At 33.3% G+C, this 18,583-nt stretch overlaps 2 protein-coding genes, 1 long non-coding RNA gene and 1 other non-coding gene across 4 annotated transcripts; 1 reads left to right on the top strand and 3 right to left on the bottom strand.

The window, feature by feature from the left end:
• Positions 1-6: 6 nt before the first annotated feature.
• On the bottom strand, positions 7-1,874 carry LOC144569700 (uncharacterized). The gene is made up of 3 exons (XR_013516138.1): positions 1,729-1,874; positions 1,136-1,224; positions 7-215 (listed from the first exon to the last, which is right to left on the bottom strand). It is a non-coding gene; the product is annotated as an uncharacterized LOC144569700 (long non-coding RNA).
• Positions 1,875-3,869: 1,995 nt separating this feature from the next.
• Positions 3,870-3,943, bottom strand: TRNAE-UUC (transfer RNA glutamic acid (anticodon UUC)). The gene has a single exon. It is a non-coding gene; the product is annotated as a tRNA-Glu (tRNA).
• Positions 3,944-6,283: 2,340 nt separating this feature from the next.
• Positions 6,284-9,381, top strand: LOC144569266 (sugar transport protein MST6-like). The gene is made up of 4 exons (XM_078319533.1): positions 6,284-6,577; positions 6,924-7,246; positions 7,493-8,122; positions 8,706-9,381. The coding sequence occupies exons 1-4, from the start codon at positions 6,445-6,447 to the stop codon at positions 9,162-9,164; spliced, it is 1,545 nt and encodes a 514-aa protein (XP_078175659.1). The 5' UTR covers positions 6,284-6,444; the 3' UTR covers positions 9,165-9,381.
• Positions 9,382-10,299: 918 nt separating this feature from the next.
• LOC144569265 (external alternative NAD(P)H-ubiquinone oxidoreductase B2, mitochondrial-like) lies at positions 10,300-16,750 on the bottom strand. The gene is made up of 11 exons (XM_078319532.1): positions 16,583-16,750; positions 14,682-14,937; positions 13,989-14,195; positions 13,296-13,546; positions 12,544-12,760; positions 12,159-12,263; positions 11,941-12,038; positions 11,646-11,820; positions 11,161-11,282; positions 10,705-10,824; positions 10,300-10,594 (listed from the first exon to the last, which is right to left on the bottom strand). Exons 1-11 carry the CDS (start codon positions 16,654-16,656, stop codon positions 10,507-10,509), a joined length of 1,713 nt encoding a protein of 570 aa, XP_078175658.1. The 5' UTR covers positions 16,657-16,750; the 3' UTR covers positions 10,300-10,506.
• Positions 16,751-18,583: the final 1,833 nt, after the last annotated feature.

Consider the following 18,583-nt stretch of genomic DNA (forward strand, 5'->3'; position numbering starts at 1 on the left):
AACATAAGGCATGGATCTTTTTATGCATTACCAATAGCATCCATTATTTTTACCACATCCCAATTTATTTACAATAATTATCTGACATTTTATAGTGGATGATGCTAGAGATATATTCTCTGCACCTTGTCAGATATAATAAACCCAAATCCCATACCTTTAGGTGGCCCTGCTGTCAATTACCCGAAAGCGCTCTTTATCTTCGTAAAATAAGCCTGTAACCCACAAGGAGAAACGAGTGAGAAATAATAAATTATTTCTCAGTGTTGATTGCCACTCAGATTATTGGATTCAAAGGAAATCCATATTCAGAATGAAATCACCGCACGAGAAATTATCAATTCAGTTCTATAATGACGAATGCAAATGCTCAATAACAGTATCCAATTGAACAACAAAAATTATATAAATAAATCAGAACTCTAAGAATCTTATCAGAATAAATGGTTTGGGTCAAAATCTTTTAATACTTTAAGTATGGTAACGTTTCGGACCTAATCTTTATAACCACTAAGTCTGGTAACATTTGGTTTCTTAACTTTACAATTTATAGTCTGGTAACACTGAAAGATATCATACATGTATTTGTCGTGTCAGGGCTTATAACATTCTAACTATTCTAACATATTGTTAACAGAACCAATACGGAAACAATATTACAATACTGTCATTATCGGAAAGAAAATCAATGATAAGACAATTACCACAGTTCATTAGTCTTACAGTCACAATTCACATTTATTCAATATCCTCTATCCAACCGGTACTGGATTCAGTTGGGGCCATTCACCATATGTGCATAAGGGTCCTGGAGTAAAGTCTAGTAGCTAGCTAGACTTTACGTATAATAATCCTTTTTCTCCACTATATGGAGGTTCAAGGATTTCAGTATTCAATACTCATTCAATTCAATCACTGTGGTCTCAATCAATCATTTGCAATAAGAATCAACCAATCGATAAACAATATCAACATGACAGTCAACAGACTTACCTGTAATTCAGTTTCAGTTGCATTGGGCTATGCGTATGATGCAACAGTTCAATCAATGCAATCAATCAAATATTCAAAATGCACAGCGAGTTACGATTTAATTCCTAGTTATGAATCTCAGACTAATCCAATAACCTCGCACCTGATATCGTAGGGCAATTAGAGCGATCAATCATTACACATCGATTGTTTTAGACAGTTCCGTCAAGTTTCACTCCACAGTATCAATGCCTATAGCATAATAACATTTTCTTTATTATTTAAATCATTCTTTAATTAAATCTAATTTTTGGTTTCAATAAATTATCCACCAGTCAAAGAGTTTACAACCATACATAATCAGGGTTCAAAATTCCAAAATCTATGTTCAATTCAACATTTAATTTAGTCTAAAGCAACAACCTTTGTATTTTGCCTTTTTGTGTACGGACGAGTCTAACTGACTCAAGCTCAAATTGAAGAGTTTCCCATAATATACAAGTCATTTTATATCCCAATCATTAAATCCTTTCCTAACGGAGTTCAAGGATCAAGGGTTCAATCATTTTGCAACTCAATCCCACTGACATGGAAACCTATTCATTTCATGAGGATTTAACAAATATACTTTCAAATATTAAACAAGTTTTATTTCTATTTCAATCACTACATAAATTATAGCTATTCACTCAAGTTGTTTAACAATTTCAAATCTTTAAATCAGATTAAGAAAAGAATGAGATAAAAGATGAATACCAATATGGATTCTCTTGTTGCAATTAATCACTTGCTTTCTTGCTTAGTTCAATAGCAGCATATATCACGCTCAATCAAGCTCAAGAAATTTGTCACCAAAAATCTTAATTCAAATAAGAATAAGAGAAGTGGACCTCAGTTTTTTATTTCTTTTGCTCTCTACGGGAGAGAGAAGGAATACTCTTAATTAAAGAGTAATTAAGTAGGTGGGTGTTTCACCCTGCATAGGCCGCGTGGCCTTGTGCCATTTGGTCACTCTTTTTTTTTTTTTTTTTTTTTTTTTTATTTAAAGCTTGCGTTTTCATAATTTGACCTTAAACTTGTCAAGTTTTATAAATCAGTCCAAAAACTTAAAAAGAACATTATAAATATTATCAACTATTAATTTTCCATTATTTATTATGCATAATACATATCTATTCCAATTGACAGATTGGTGCACTTAAAAATCTCTTAAATTTGTCATTTTAAATTTCATGAAACTCTGAATGTTTCAAATTCTCGAACTATTATTTTTATAATATTCCAATTGCTATATATTATATCTCATAATATTTTAATTTCTAATTTTCAAATATTCCCTTCAAAATATTTTAGACATTTGAATTAACAACTAACTATTATATCAATCAAACATAATTTTAAATTACCAATTTGATATGAATGTAACTTATACATCATTATTAATCAGTTTAAGCTAATGATATTTATTCTTTAAATATTACTTACTCACTAAAAATACATTCAGATAGTTTGTATATTATTTTCATTTATCAATTTCAATATATATATTTTGCATAATGTTACAATTCGTAGTTGTTAATAACTTAATATATAATTCATATTTTGGCATACTAATTATCAGGGGCAGCTGATTAGTGTGATTATTATTATTATTGGACTAGATTTTTTTTTATGGGTCTCGTCTATCTCTGAATTTGATTTTGCCTACTCTTTGATTCAATTCGGAGTAGCAATTGTCACTTCAGACTTCAGAGATGGATGTGTAAATCGTTTAATCTAATTAGAGAAGAAATGCATTTTTAAATATTTGTTCAATTTGGAGTAGCGATTTCCCTCCAGCCAATTGATACCAACTGTTTTAGAAATTACAAGTAATTGTTTTGATAATTTTGGTATCAATTAGTAATTCAGAAATTATAACTGATTCAATAGGCAAATATGCAATTTGGTAGGCGGACGGAGGCGGGAAGATAATTATGGAGGTGATTCGAATCCGAACCCGTTCAGAAAAAATCCAAATTCGATTTCTGCCTACTCCTGACTCAAATTCTGACTACGCCACTAGTATGCTATAATGTAGCAGGTCGCTTCAAACAATAAACAAATATTTTTGTCATACCGTAAATAATAGAATCTTAATTTTTTTTAATAACAATGATTCCAAATAATCTACATTATAAAAAAGAAAAAAAAAGTTACTGCAAGACCCGTGAAATTATCTTGTTTTTGTAAGATCTTCTGTTCCATATTAAAAAGAGACCCCATTGATACCTTCTTTGATATTTTGTCATTAACTTATAATCATAATCAATGGTAAATATTGAGAAAGTCTTATTAATAAATAAAGATAGGGAAAAGTAAACTCATTTCCTGATGGATATAGATATGAAAATTTTGCATCCGATTGCATAAATTAAAACTTTTTTTGTTTTTTTGAGATAGAGAATAACCATATATCACATCCGAAACAAAACCTTACAACTAGAACATTCAGAGGTAACCCAGTGTACTCCAGAGGGGGACAGTTGTCCTCCTTGAATTTAAAACTTTATACAAATTTATAGGTTCGGTTTGACTTTTTATGTAATATCTAATTAGCTAATTTAAATCTGATTCATTAATTTTTTTGCCCCTCAACAAAAATCTTAGATCCGCCCCTAAACATCGACTATAAGTACAAATTAACAAAATACAAGAAACAGAAACCAACTTGTTTATTATCAACAATTTAGGCCTAAAAAGGTTGGAGGTCTATAAAGCAAAAATGTTGCATCTATACTTTAGGGCCGTGTTTATCAACAATTCGGGCCGAAAGAGATTGTGGGCCTAACTGGAGATGGTTAGCGCCAAACAGTACAAAGGGCCCAAAATAAAAAATGAAAAAACAAAACAAAAAGTTCCATTGCCGGGATTTGAACCCGGGTCGTCTGGGTGAAAGCCAGATATCCTAACCGGACTAGACGACAATGGATTTGTGAAAGATGTCTACTTGTAAATTATATAACTAATTTATAAACAGATTGCCAAACGCTACAGCTCAGTTCGGAATTTTGAACTCCGAAGGATTGCCCATCAGAAATTCACAATTGTTAATATTCTATTATTCACTAAACTTTATTATTGCAATTGGAACAAGATATATATTTCTAACATGGACATTTCCATGGCAGAATGTAACCAAATCCACAAACTCATTTCTCGACTATTACTCGTACTATATGCATTTAGTTATATTTTGAAAGAGTGATTACTATATACGTCCATTTTTTTTATCACATTATTCAAATATTTAGTATAAAATAATATTGTCCATCCTAAAAAATGATAATAGATGTAGTTAAGACAGAGCATGCATTACATTTGACCTAATCACCAATTTGTTTGGTCATTCATTAGATGATTTGAAACTTTTAACAGATAAGTTTTAATGTCATTTTGATAGATGACAAAAAAAAAAAAAAAAACTATCACAAATTGTCAACATATATAGGCTGTATCCAAATTATAGCAACACAACTACAATTTTATTTTATTTTATTTCAAATGAAAAATAATTTATAATTAATAATTGTCAAAATTATCTTATATACTTTAAAAGTAAATATACAGTAGTCTCCATCCATTTAGTTTATTCTCATATTTATTATATCTTTGATTTGCCGAGCTGAGACAAGCAATTACATGAAAAAGAAATTGCATTTAGCATCTAGAAATTAATCTACATATCAAAAAGAGATTCTGATCAAGATACAGAAGGATTAAGGAATATTCTAGAAGTATCAAATTCTATTAGGGCACGTTTGGATGAGAGCTAGAATAGCTAAAATAGCGAAATTTGAGAATAATAAATAAGAATAGAGGAAAAAATAGTGATTTTTAGATTAGTGTGAAAATGGTGCTATTCAGATTAGTAAAAATGTTGTTTGGATTGTACATTTGGAATAGTGAATAGTTGTAACCGATAAATAATAGTGTTAATAAGGTGCTAATTAAGATAAAATATAGGCAAGTGGAATCTTAAACAAATTGTCACAACGTAGAGATAACATAAAGTGGTGTCAATTTTGTCATTTCGGGACTGTGTTGACGAAAATCCGAGAAATAATCATTTTTTCCTCTCTTCACATTTTCGAATAGTAGCTATTCCAACTTTTACAAGGAATAGAGAATAGCAGCTATTCTAACTATTCTGAATAGCAAAAATATTGTTTTGATGCACATTGCTATTCCGAATAGCCGCTATTCTAAATACCCTCATATGTCAAGACTCTCAAGAATGAAGACTTCAAGACTTATAATTCAAAATTAAGCAGCTTCATTACCATAAATATAGGATTATCAACAATCAGGTTTGGTACTAATATTATATTCTGAAAATTAAAATTAAGTTTGAATTATTTGAAATGCCACTCTCTTTTGATTTATTGGTTTTGTTATCTTTACTCTATTTGCATTACATAGAATTAGATCTAAATTTATTTATAGTAGTAAAACTTGATCTGGATTAACTTGGAATAATTTTACATTAAGCTCTCACATTTGTATGTTAGTACCTTTCACGTTGTTGGTATATTCTCTTGTTTGGTGGATAAAATACAATATATTAGATACCAGTACCTAATTAAGAAAACACAAAATGATAGCATGATCACCTTTGAGGAATATTTGTTGCGTTTTAAAAGTAAATTCAGCTTTTAAACTGCTTCAGTTCGAAATCCACATATAAACAGAATCCAAAGAGCCGAATTTTTTTAAATACCATAATAAAAAAAAATAAACCAAAACACCTCTGTTTTGGGAGGATCGCAGAGCCAATCTACGGCTCCACTTTACATGTTATAACAAATCAAAACACCTCCTGCAACTCGTTAAGTGGGGCTGCAAATTGACTCTGCAACCTGAGTAAAAGTGAAATTCCTCCAAAATGGAAGTGTTTTGGTTTTCTTTTTTTTATTATGGTATATAAAAAAATTTCGGTTCAAAGAGAGAAGTTGACTATACAACTTTTTTTTTATATTGTGGACTATACAACTTCTCTTACATCCAATTACTGTAAATATTTTCAGCATTAATTGCCTTTTATTTTGTTAAGGGGTATACAGTATACACTGCTAATTTGACTTGTGGATAACTAATTTTATCCTGTACACTGTCTGAGCGCTACTTCTCCTATCCAGTAGTCAATGTGGGAAAAGAAAGAAATAACAGGTCATATTGACTGTACAAAAGTGCACATGCTAATCTTAACCTTAATTTTCGCATTAACAAGCTAGCATTTCCATAGGTTAATTTTAGAATATATCCAAAAAAACTTTGAGAAAAGCTACTGACTGGTCATGAACCATCCTAAACGCTACATATGTTTCTTCTTCTTTTGAAATCAGATAGATGATCTCTTCTCTTGCAAACACAAGGAAAAAGAAAGAAAGATTTTTTTTTTTTTTTTGGTAGATTGACATTAGCTTTGCAAAAATGCCGGCCGGAGGGTTTACGGGATATACCGGAGGGCATCACTACCCTGGAAAAATAACATGGTCTGTGATAATTGCATGTTGTGTGGCCTCATCTGGTGGGCTCATTTTCGGATACGACATCGGTATCTCTGGTTAGCATTTTTTTTTTACATATATTAGTTATAGCATCTGATTGCTCAAAACAAACTTATGTTCATCAAAGTTCAATGTCTAAACTCTAACTGAAAGTTTTGGGGTTCAAATTTTATACATTGGAAGATACATGCAAATTTTATCATAGCAGAACCTGTAATTGAATATAGTGTCTCTGTTTTGGCATAAGCATGACTGGTTTGATGGATATTAAGCAATAAAGAAATGAAGTCATACAATATGCAATTTCTATCAATTTGTTTTTGTAACAGCAACTGAAGAATCCTTTTTATATATACTGATAAAATTTGACTGCTCAATTTTATATTCATGAAAAATTATTAGGTGGTGTCACCTCGATGGATTCGTTTCTAAGCAAATTCTTCCCATCAGTGTATCACTTGGAGGAAAACAGTGCGTCAACGAGCCAGTATTGTAAATTTGACAGCCAGCTCCTCACACTGTTTACATCGTCCCTATACCTAGCGGCATTAGTAGCTTCCTTTGTTGCAGCAACAGTAACTAGGAAATATGGAAGAAATTCTTCTATGTTTGTTGGTGGGCTCACCTTCCTAGTAGGAGCTGTCATTAATGGTGTAGCTCTTAATGTTTTCATGCTCATTCTTGGTCGTGTTCTTCTGGGCATCGGTGTTGGTTTTTGCAATCAGGTTATAGTCAATAAATGCGCAGATTCGATTCATTTTTTTGTTCCATCAGACTCTTGACAAATAAACAATCATAAAAAAAAACTGTATCAAAGACAAATGATAATTAAGAAAGATAATGTTCATTTTTAACATAGAAACATTAAAAACGAAGTTCTCGCCATAACACGCAAGCATTTCCATATTAGCAAGAAAATAGTTTTTAAGTTATTTTTCTGAACTTGATTATTATTATGTTTTTGTTTGCAGTCAGTTCCAGTGTACCTATCAGAAATGGCACCAGCTAAGCACCGAGGCACGCTAAACATAGCTTTCCAGCTCATGGTCACTATTGGCATTCTTGTTGCAAACCTCATAAATTATGGAACTGCTCAGATTCCTGGAGGATGGGGTTGGCGTTTGAGCTTAGGTCTCGCTGCTGTTCCTGCCGCCATAATCACCATTGGTTCCGTTCTTCTTCCCGACACCCCGAATTCATTAGTTGAGCGGGGGAAGGCAGATCAGGCCAAGAGAATCCTTTCAAAAATTAGAGGAGTGCCGGATGTGCATGCAGAGTTTGAAGAAATTGTTGCAGCTTGTGATGAAGCGAGATCGATTGAGCGCCCTTGGAGCAACATTTTGCGGAAAAAGTACAGACCACAGCTTACAATCTCTGCCCTGATTCCGTTATTCCAGCAGCTAACAGGGATTAATGTCATCATGTTCTATGCTCCTGTTCTATTTAAGACCATCGGATTTGGCGATAACGCATCTCTTTTGTCAGCAGTAATTACCGGCCTCATAAATGTCGGCGCAACTGTGATCTCTATAATTTTAGTCGACCGTGCTGGGCGGAGAATCCTTTTTCTAGAGGGTGGCATACAAATGCTCATTTGTCAGGTACAAAAAAAAAAGATCTATGGTTCCATAAGATATTATAGATACATGCACTGAAAACTAGTAATTGTGTGTCTTTACGGGTTTCAGATTAACAGTTTCAATAGAAATCCTAAAGAAATGAAGTATTATTAGAGCCATAAACTCATAACACAGATGGTACTAAGTCTAGCCTGTCTGCGCAACTTTGGATGATGCAAGAGACATCTACAAAGAAATAAATATTGGATTTAATAGGATCCTTTTTAGAAAATAATGAAGTACTATTTTTCCCAATTCAGCTATTTCTTAAAGAAGCAGAAATCAAAGGATCTTTCAATTTTAAACAAGAGAAAAAAAAAAGTAAGAGTATTGTTATCCCAAGGTTGAACAAATCCAAGCAAGTACAATCGGTAACAGATTTAGAGGTTCAATTTTTTTCTTCTTTCTAAATTGAGTTCTGTTGAAATTAAAAATTGAATCAACAAATCCTTAGAAAAACGTTCAACTAATGAATTGCATCTCGTAACGGATTCTTTTAAGGAGGGATTCTCTCTTCAGAGGTTACGTTTCACACAAATTAACCCGAGCTTCACATTTTGCACAGGTTTTTGTTGGCGCCTTGATATATGTGCAATTTGGAGTTTCTGGGATTGGAACTGCATCCAAGAGTCTTGCAGCTCTTCTCCTGGTCTTCATATGCGGCTATGTGGCAGCTTTCGCATGGTCATGGGGCCCACTCGGCTGGTTGGTGCCTAGTGAGATCTTCCCTCTCGAAATTCGCTCAGCCGGCCAGAGCATCACAGTGTCGATGAATATGCTTTTCACATTTGCCATAGGCCAGGCATTCTTGTCCATGCTCTGCCACATGAAATTTGGCCTATTCTTCTTCTTTGCTGGTTGGGTTATCATTATGACACTATTTGTTGCATTTTTTGTGCCGGAGACAAAAAATGTGCCGATCGAGGAGATGATGCTCGTTTGGAATAACCATTGGTTCTGGAGCAGGTTCCTTTCTGAGGAAGACATTCATGTTGGAAATCGGTACAGTAATAGCCACGTGTAGCGATCGTCGTAACGGAATTATACTGAGTTGTAGTGTAGAAAGCAAAGGAAAAGGAGGCTGGCTAGTTTAGTTTTTTGTTTAATTTATTTAGCTAAAGTTCAGCATATTTGCAGAGATTTTGAGATACTTGTCACTTTCTTTCTTCTTTTTTCCCCTTAAATCATTTAATTCTTGCTACAAATCTCTTCACAGAGATGTTTTTATTGTAATTTATAACAAAACATAAATCTTCATTTTTATCTCTCAACTATGATAATTGATAATTAGGCTGTAAATGTAATTTCCTCATAGTCTTGGTTGGTTCATTTTTTCCCCTTGATCAATAATTGAAGGCTGTAATTCTGTAAATGTAATTTCCTCATAGTGCTGCTTTTTAATCTGCTCTTGTTAACATATATATCACATCTAAATGATTCGATTCGGTACAAATTTATATAAAATATAATTTAGCGTAATTTTAAGAACAATTTGGTGCAAATTGATGCAAAGTTTGATAAAGTTTAGGCTAACATCTAACCAGAATGAATCAACAGTTCAAATAGTAAGCAAGGCTCTTTGAATAATTAAGAAACATAGCACAATTAGCATCAAAACATACATAAAGTTTATTTGGCTCCGATTAGTAGCAATAAGATAGAAATATCATAGCAAACAGATGAAATATTTGCATTTATTTGGTGCTGTCTTGTAGCAAAAATATCATAGATTTGTATTTACATTTAGTAGAAAATATGAACTTTGTAGTTTTCACAGGACATGTTATATCCAAAGAGAACTGAAGTTCACATAAGGTGCTGGAATTATTTAGCATAATTAAAACATCCCCTTTAATTCTAATTGGTTCAACACAGTTAAATTTTTTTATCTAAGTGGGATCAAAATTTATGTAAATAATGTTTGATCTAGAGATGATTGTACTTACATTTAATTAATCCTGTTCTGTAAATGGAAATATTATATATTCTATCAAATATTTGGAAATACTTGACGAGATTTTTATTGGCACTTAATTTAATTCATTCAAAGGGGGCCACGTTCATGTAGTCATGAAGCATATCATCAGTTCTATAACTCATAAGAGAACGAGCAATTTCATCAAAAAGAAATATAGTGAACACAAAATGAACCATACTGATTATAACAAAGAATTCTGTCCCATAAGCTTTCTTTCTCATCTGTTAGAAGTTTACATTAGTTACCTCCAAAAAGTTATATTTCCGCACAAGAAAGAACTTAACAAAAATTTATTCTTAAAAACGCGTAGATTCGCCCAAAGAATGATCTCATATATTGTAGATAGAAAATTGATTTCTAGTAGTTATGAAGAAGTAACTGAACTACATTAGATGCAGCTCGAATCACGACCAAAAATGAAACGGCGCGTCCAGTCTGATACAACCAGCATCCTAGTGCGCCAACTCACTTGTTTGCTGAAACAATAATAAAAAGTAATGTTCAGTAATCAGTACTAATAATTTAAAAAATAAATAAATCCAAGTAACAAATTATTATAAATATTATGCTGAAAAAATATGTATACCTTGCATAGACAGAATACCAGAGCCATTGGGAACTATGGCCAATACTGATCCAATCCCCAGGCAGTTGTGCTGCAGTCTGTTCACCTCCTAAAGGTGCAAACTGACCCAGATGCTGATACCTTTAAAACAAATCAATTCAGAAAAATTAGACAATAGTTGTTGTACCAAGATTGATAGTGATATTGATATATACTGGCAAATAGGACACCTAATAAGTTAAAAGGAAAAAAACAAAACAACAATAGTAATAATTTAAAAATACACATACCAAAGTTGAAAATCAGGGATTTCAACCAGTTTCAAAAACCATACTGGTCTAGTTTGGTATCAAACTGAGCCCAACATCATTTTGACAACTGATATATATTAGAATTTAAGTTTTGAAACTATATTGACCCAGATTCATCAAAAAGGAAACTATCAATATTATAGCTCCAAGGAGATAGTAAATATACCGGAAAGGACGGAAGCGATGGCGGCCTGGCTCACGAATACGCACTGGTCCTTCGGGATGCTCTTCAGCGTCCTTCATTTTGTTAAAGCACCTTGCCAAGTACTCTCCTTGCTGTGACGCCACCTGATTCAAGAACAGATTCATCAGTTAAATAACACGTGTTGATTGTCATATTTTAATAACTTCACAATTTTTCTTGAATTCGGCATCATACATCATACTCTTAACTTTGGAAGACAGTAAAGCTTGAAGAGACCCCCCCCCCCCCCCCCCCCCCCCAACAAGAAAAAATGGACCACCTTGGCCATTTTATACTCTTGTCTAATTTCAAAAACAAGTTTTCATCAGGGATTCTAACAATGACTTTTTCCCATTTGAAATGAAAGTTTCAACCACCAACTTGTATTAAAAAAGCAAACATAGGAAAAAAGAAAAGAAAAAAAAAAATTGAGCACCAATAATGGCCCATATGCTTAGTAGTAGTACCTGGGCGGTGGCAGGAAGGAACTTGACTTGGGAATCAACATTGGCCAGAGCCTTCTTGAACTCTTCTATGTTCAGCTCGACCGACTCCTTTTTTTCATCTCCTTGTGCATCAGCAATCAAGGCCCTGATGTCACTCATTTGCTTGCTCTTCATGTACAGTTTCACCTGTGGATACCTTGTTCAACCAAAAGAGTAAAAGCATAAATTACATGATAATTAATCAAGCCACTGACACAAGGATCTAACGCCATACCATGTGTTTAGGTAATATATGGGTCAATTCTTGTTACAGTACCTTACACATATGTCGTCAAGCACGTCATGTATCTCCTTGATGGTCAGTGTCCCTGAGTTGTCTTTATCTGCTACCTTAAATATTGCTGAAACATCTTCCTGTTATACCAAAAAGCAAGAACAAAATTGTAGTTTCATTCAAGTTATTAAAATTCGAAAGGAAAAAAAAAATGCACCAATATGGTAAACATTCAGATGTTCTTATTAATTTAGTCATACCATGACTTTTCGTTGATTTATGGTGGCACAATCACCAACTGCGTAAACATCCTCACACTCAGGAACCCTCAGCCACTCATCAGTTGCCAACACACGCCTACCCCCCTGTCAGTGTGCATGGATGAATATACAAAAGTTACTTAGAAGTATATATACATGGATAGACAAAAGAAAGTAAATCTGCTAATTTTTTTTTTCAAGTGCTTCGTCTTATTTTGCTATTGCGGTTAATGTATTATCAAAGGTTTTACATTTACTTCAACCCTCTTAAATCCGAAGCCCAGTAGGTCAAACCATATATCTAAACTGTAAACTTCTTTTACGTAGAATTCAATATGTACCATAAGCTAACTAAACAAATCACACAAAAGTTAAAAAGATCAACCTGGCCAATTTGTTTCATAAATTCAGATATGACGGGACGAGTCCCAATGCCAGTAGACCATACAGCCATGCCATATGGCACTTGCACCTCCCCAACCGCTTTTTTCTGCATTTTGATTGAATCTGGTCCAACAGCAACCACCTTATACCCAGTTTTCACATCTATACCATTTCTCTGGAACTTTTGCTCCGCAAATTCTGTTATCCTCTTATCAAACCTACACACACAATACAGACACACTTATGTTTACTAAACACACAATAATCTTGCTTCAAATGTTTAGATTCATACCCAGGAAAATCTGCACACTCACAAAGAAAAATTCACACAGAACAAACAAAAGAAATGGTAGGTATGGCAAACATATGAGAAGGTGTGCTCCTATGTAATTCTGTTCAAGAATTTCTCAGGCCAGTTTGAGATCCAAGTAATGCTGCCAGGTCATGTAGGTTCCAGGCCATTTCTGATTTAGCTTCAGATTTCAGAAAGTGGGGCCAAGACTTGTCCGGTTTTTGGTTTGGATCAGATACAGATTGATTTGGTTTCCGGCTAATTAAAGTTCTAATCAATGCCAGCGGAATTACCCATTACACGGGTCTTGGTCAGAGTCAGGTGGTGGTTCAATTCAGGTTCAGGTCAACTTATATAAAAAAATTGGATTGGGTTGGGTCAGGTCGGGATGGCATTAAATTTATACAGACCACAAATCAGATTTTGCCCGTTACAGGAAGCCAACTAAGGTCAGAACGTACATGGTCAAAATATGTTCTCCCGCCTCAATAAGAGAAATGTTGACCAAATCTTTAATAGCCGGGTACAGTCTCGAGAGATCCTCCGAGACAAAATCATGCAACTCGGCAGCAAACTCAACCCCCGTGGGCCCACCCCCAACTATCACAAAATGAAGTTTCCTTCTCCTCTCCTCATCGGTTATGTTTGGGAGGCTTGCCTGCTCGAAGCAATCCATAACACTCCTCCTTATTTTTTGTGCATCCTCCACCTCCTGTGTAACATTTGGGTGCCATGTAACATTTATCAAATTTGCTTATTCAGAGAATAAATGCATATTTTACCTATTTATAATATGTTCAGAAGTTAAATATCAAACGCACACAAGTGCTATATGGTGCCTATCCATGACTCATGAGTTCCATGGAACATATTTTATTGGTGACCGATACCATAAAAAGTATCATACGATTGTTAAGAAAGCAATTCCATAGAAGAATAGCATAAGTTGCCCATAGCTGCAGTTTTGAATGTACAAATATGGCTTGGTCTGACCAGTATTACCTTTGTTCACATCACTCAAGGCCTTTAGCTGAAATCTGTCCAGTATCTTACAGCTGAACATCCTTGTACAAATAACTTCACAATTGCGAGTATAGAATTTTGCAAGGACATATGCGACAAAATAAACAATTACCAAACAAATTTAAAAGTACCTTGAGAAAGTGGCAATGCTCAACAACTCCAGGTGTATTAAAAGTATTAGATCTCGCACCGACAGCTACAACCAGATAGTCATAATCAACCAAAAACTCGCCGGTTCCATCCAAATTGGTACCAATGTTGGAACGACAGTATAATTTTTTGTTTTTCGGGTCTACTTTGAAGCATTCTGCCTCCCAAAATTTTATATTCCCTTTTTTCTGCAGAATAAGATTTTTTTTATTATTAGAAGCAAATGTGCTTTCTTATTGCAAATTTGCAGTTCATTAGATGATCCCAAAAATGAACAGGCTTCGTTAATGCAAAATTGGTTTACAATAAGGTTAACTGTGGCTTACTTGGATGCAATTTGTGATAATTACATAATTTAGGAACGGAGCAATGTCATACTGTTACTGTGCAGATATTGACTATAATTTCTATCTTGTATTAGTACAGTAACACTAGGAAATAGTAGTTCAAACTCAGGTTATGGTACCGGTATGAGCAACTAACACAGCAGGTGATAAGGTGTATGGCAAAACTGGCCATGACCAGCACTTTTAATTATAAGATTGTACAATTGAACCAATTCCATCTCAGACTCTGTAATGTATGACTACTAATACCAAAAATTTAGCATTCCTCATTATAACTGTCTAATACCAGTACTGGTATGGAAGTGTATGTAGTCTCTTTTCTGGTACCTTTTCCAAAATTCTTCTGATTGGTTCAACAATACTTCTTGGCTCGACAGTACCACAAGTGACACTCGGAAGCAGGGGCGTAAAGGCGAAATAGTTGCGTGGCGATATGACCTGCACATCGTACTGTGAGCTATCGAGGTTTCTCAGAAAGGTTGTACCAGCCCAACCAGTACCAAGTACGACCACCTTCTTCTTACGAGTAGGATTTTCATCAGCTGGTTTTGAATCTGCATAAGCCACCAAGCTGGCCCCACCACTGCAACAGGTTCACCAGAAACTAACTCAGCATTTCAAATTAGATAAACAGTAAAAGCACCACTAAAAAATATTCATATTTGCACATCAGAAAAATAGGATGAACTAGAACTGTAAAGGTCAATTTTGTCAGAGGTAAATAGACAAGGAAAACATTAAAAATAACTTTACAGGGTGTATAATGTTAGATTTCCATGGGTTTTATCTACAAAATAACCCTCTTGGGGTAAGCTAATTTCACTAACCATAATACAGGTAAATAGACCAAATATGTTCTTCAAATAAATTAAGAAGAGCTATATAATACAAAGAAAAATGCTGCTTTTTGCAATGGAATATTTTTATACATGCATCATTAGTCAGCAACATAGACCAACTCAGAAGGAATCTTTCATGCTCCCCTGGAAAGCCTTGTGCCAACGAAAATGTCTGTTTTAGTAAGGGAATCTTTTTTCATATGCAAAATTCCTCAGTACCATTGACCGATTTAAAGGAATATGTTCTCATGCACCCTTGAACGTCTTAATATGCCAAACAAACCCTACAAATAACCAAATCATACACACCCCCCCTCCCCCCAAAACAAAAAAAATTAAAATAATAAAAAAAAAAAATAATAATAATAATAATAATAATAATAATAATAATAAAATATAAATAAATAAAATGTCATACACTCCCCTCATAATTATACCCAAATTTTCGGTTACAAAAATGATTGGAACAGAGAATGAAACAGAGTAACTAAATTGTAACTCAAAAGCTTATCAAGTGGGGAGAAGTACTATTTCAATAAAGTAAAAAAAAAAACAAATTGTTTCTGTAAAGGTATAAAATGAAGAGGAGGGTTCAAATGCCTCCATTTTTTGTGTCTCTACTATGTCTCTTTTTTTAAAAACTTTAATAATTCAAAATTTAAAATTTAAAAGTCAAAATAAAACCGTTGGATACGATCTACATCGTTGAACGTGTAAAAAATTATGACATTTTAATTTTATTTTAGTTGTCATCAAAATCTTGTAAAAAACGTACTAATTTGGATGATTTCTAGACATTGATTTTTAAACTCACAAAATTGAAATGTGATAATTTTTTATGAGCACATAGTGAAAATAAGATAGATCACATCTAACGATTTTATTTTGACATTTAAGTTTAAAATTTTGAGTTATTAAAATTTTTAAAAATAGAGACATAGCAAAGACATAAAAAATAAAGGCATTTGAACTCTTCTCTGAAAAGAATTATGATATTGCTAATCAAAATGTCAAAAACTTTGGTATTTGCACTTTTCTAAAAGCCACAATCTGGCCCATATCTGTTTTCCTTTTCAACAAATCAGAAAAGACCTAACTGTAAAGCAACAGCTGTAAACTCACTTTTATGCAACTGCGAACTGTAGATCAGAATCATAATCTATTAGATCTGAGAAAGTTAGCAGTTCTGTAAATACCATTTGTACTACCCTCTTAAAAACGCGCATATTTAATGAGAATTTAAGACTAAGAAAAACAAAAGTCCCTTTCAACTTTCAAGGATTAAAAAAGCGCGAGCAAAAGAAAATTAAGTGTATGTCTTAATCGTACGACAATTTTGCGGGACGATACACTTGCAACAAAATGAGAAAGAGAGAGAGAGAGAGAGACCTGGCAGCGGAGAGAACAACGATGTATTTAGGTATGGAGGAGCGCTGCTTGAAGATGAAAGCTGAGAAATTCATGGTGATTTAGATTCTCGGAGAGAGAGAGAGAGAGAGAGAGAGAGAGGGAGAGAGAGAGGGAGAGAGAATGGCTGTCTTGCTCTTTCTAGACTGTTTTTATTCCTTCGGCAATATATTATAAATTGTGCATTGACACCCTTGATAAATTCGAATTTGGGAAATCAGTCCCCTCTCTTGAGGTTCCAAATTATCACGTGGGAAATAAATATTATTATAAACAGACACTGTCCATGCCGTTAATTATAAATTTCAAAACTGTTTATTTGTATGAATCTGATTTTGTGCACAATCAAATTATTCAAATAGTGTGGATTGACCAATTTACACATCGAGAATTTTGAAAAATACAAATAGTTTACATTATTTTTAAGTAATATTATTATTGGATAAATATGTCTACTATAACTAGTAATAATCAAAGGCGAAGCACCTCACAATGAATATTTGCGAACTTATTTTAATAGATTTAATTAATAGTCATAGTCAATTTTTTGTCATACTTAACAAATAAAAGAAATTCATATATCTTACCTTTATTCCCAAGACTAAATATTTATATCTCAATTAATTGATTATTTTATCGTATAAAATTCTAATTATCATTGGCAAATTTTTATTATTGGTATATAATATCTTCTCAGCCTCAGATATTTGATCGCTATATCAGAAAATCAAAACTCATAGTAAATATTTTGCAAACTTACTTTGTAATATTATGTAGATATTATGCAAGCGTATAATGTATTTATCCAATAATAATATTATGTAAACTTACAACATAATATGTATTACAAATTAGCTACTAATAATCAAAGGCTAATAATAAGTTGCAATATTATGACAATTACGAAAAGAAATATTTAAACTGGCAAATCTTAATAATATTACAAATGTGTCCAATTTTGTAAACATATTGAAATGGACAGATATTATATAATATTATGTAGATTTACCAGTTTAAATATTATTTTTTCACCTAAAAAAAATGATAATTTTGGGTGTTAATTTTACCTTCTAAAATAGATTTGATCTTTCTTAGAACAAAATTATGAAATTATTATTCTCAAGTTAGAAAAGTGGCCATCCATCCCCAAATAAATATAAAAAAAAAAAATGTTACAATGCTTTGAAAGAACACGTAATTTATATAAATAAAATAAGATTTCTAGTATGAGTTGTCCTTTGCCACCATATTATAATCCAAAAGAATATTAAGTTTGTAGCCAATGACATAGTATTTATTAATTTCAATGTGTAAATAACAAATTTAAGGAGAGTATATATGCAAATGAGCTGAATATAAATATTATAAAATGGCAGGACTGGCGGAGGGACCAGAGTTTTCTTAATTTTGACTTTTGACCTTAACCTCCCAAAAAAATGGAATTTACATCCTCTGAGATATCTTATATTTTGCGTTACATTATGGAAAATCCAGACCGTTCAAATACGTTCTGCACGAATCTCCAAGCTCAAATAATACTGGCCCCTACGGTACTCCCGAATAGGCACCGGACACGTCGGTCACGCAAAACATGAGATATCTCAGAGGATACGGACTCAAAAAAATGGAAGCGACGCGTTACTAACAAACACAGATCTTCTGTAACTCTATTTCTGTATCTCTATTGATCCTTATTGTTAAATTAAATTATATTAATAGAAGTGGCCACAGATAAATAGGCACAATGAATCTTCCCTGGCTTGGGGAGAAAGAAATAAGCTGGCAACCGTCACGTGAATACCACGCGTTCACATCGAACTTTTCTCTTTATTAAATCTCCTTTCCTCGACATATTCACGTTTTCCTTATTTTTTGGGTTCTATTAGATTTCGACAGCAGGTACGTAAGCCTTCTCTGCAATTTCCGATTCCGTCTCTCTACATTTCTAATTTATTTTTCCTATGGAGTACGTAATACGTAAGC

This window comes from Carex rostrata, chromosome 18 (genome assembly GCF_964058835.1).
Source record: "Carex rostrata chromosome 18, lpCarRost1.2, whole genome shotgun sequence".
Classification (NCBI taxonomy): domain Eukaryota; kingdom Viridiplantae; phylum Streptophyta; class Magnoliopsida; order Poales; family Cyperaceae; genus Carex; species Carex rostrata.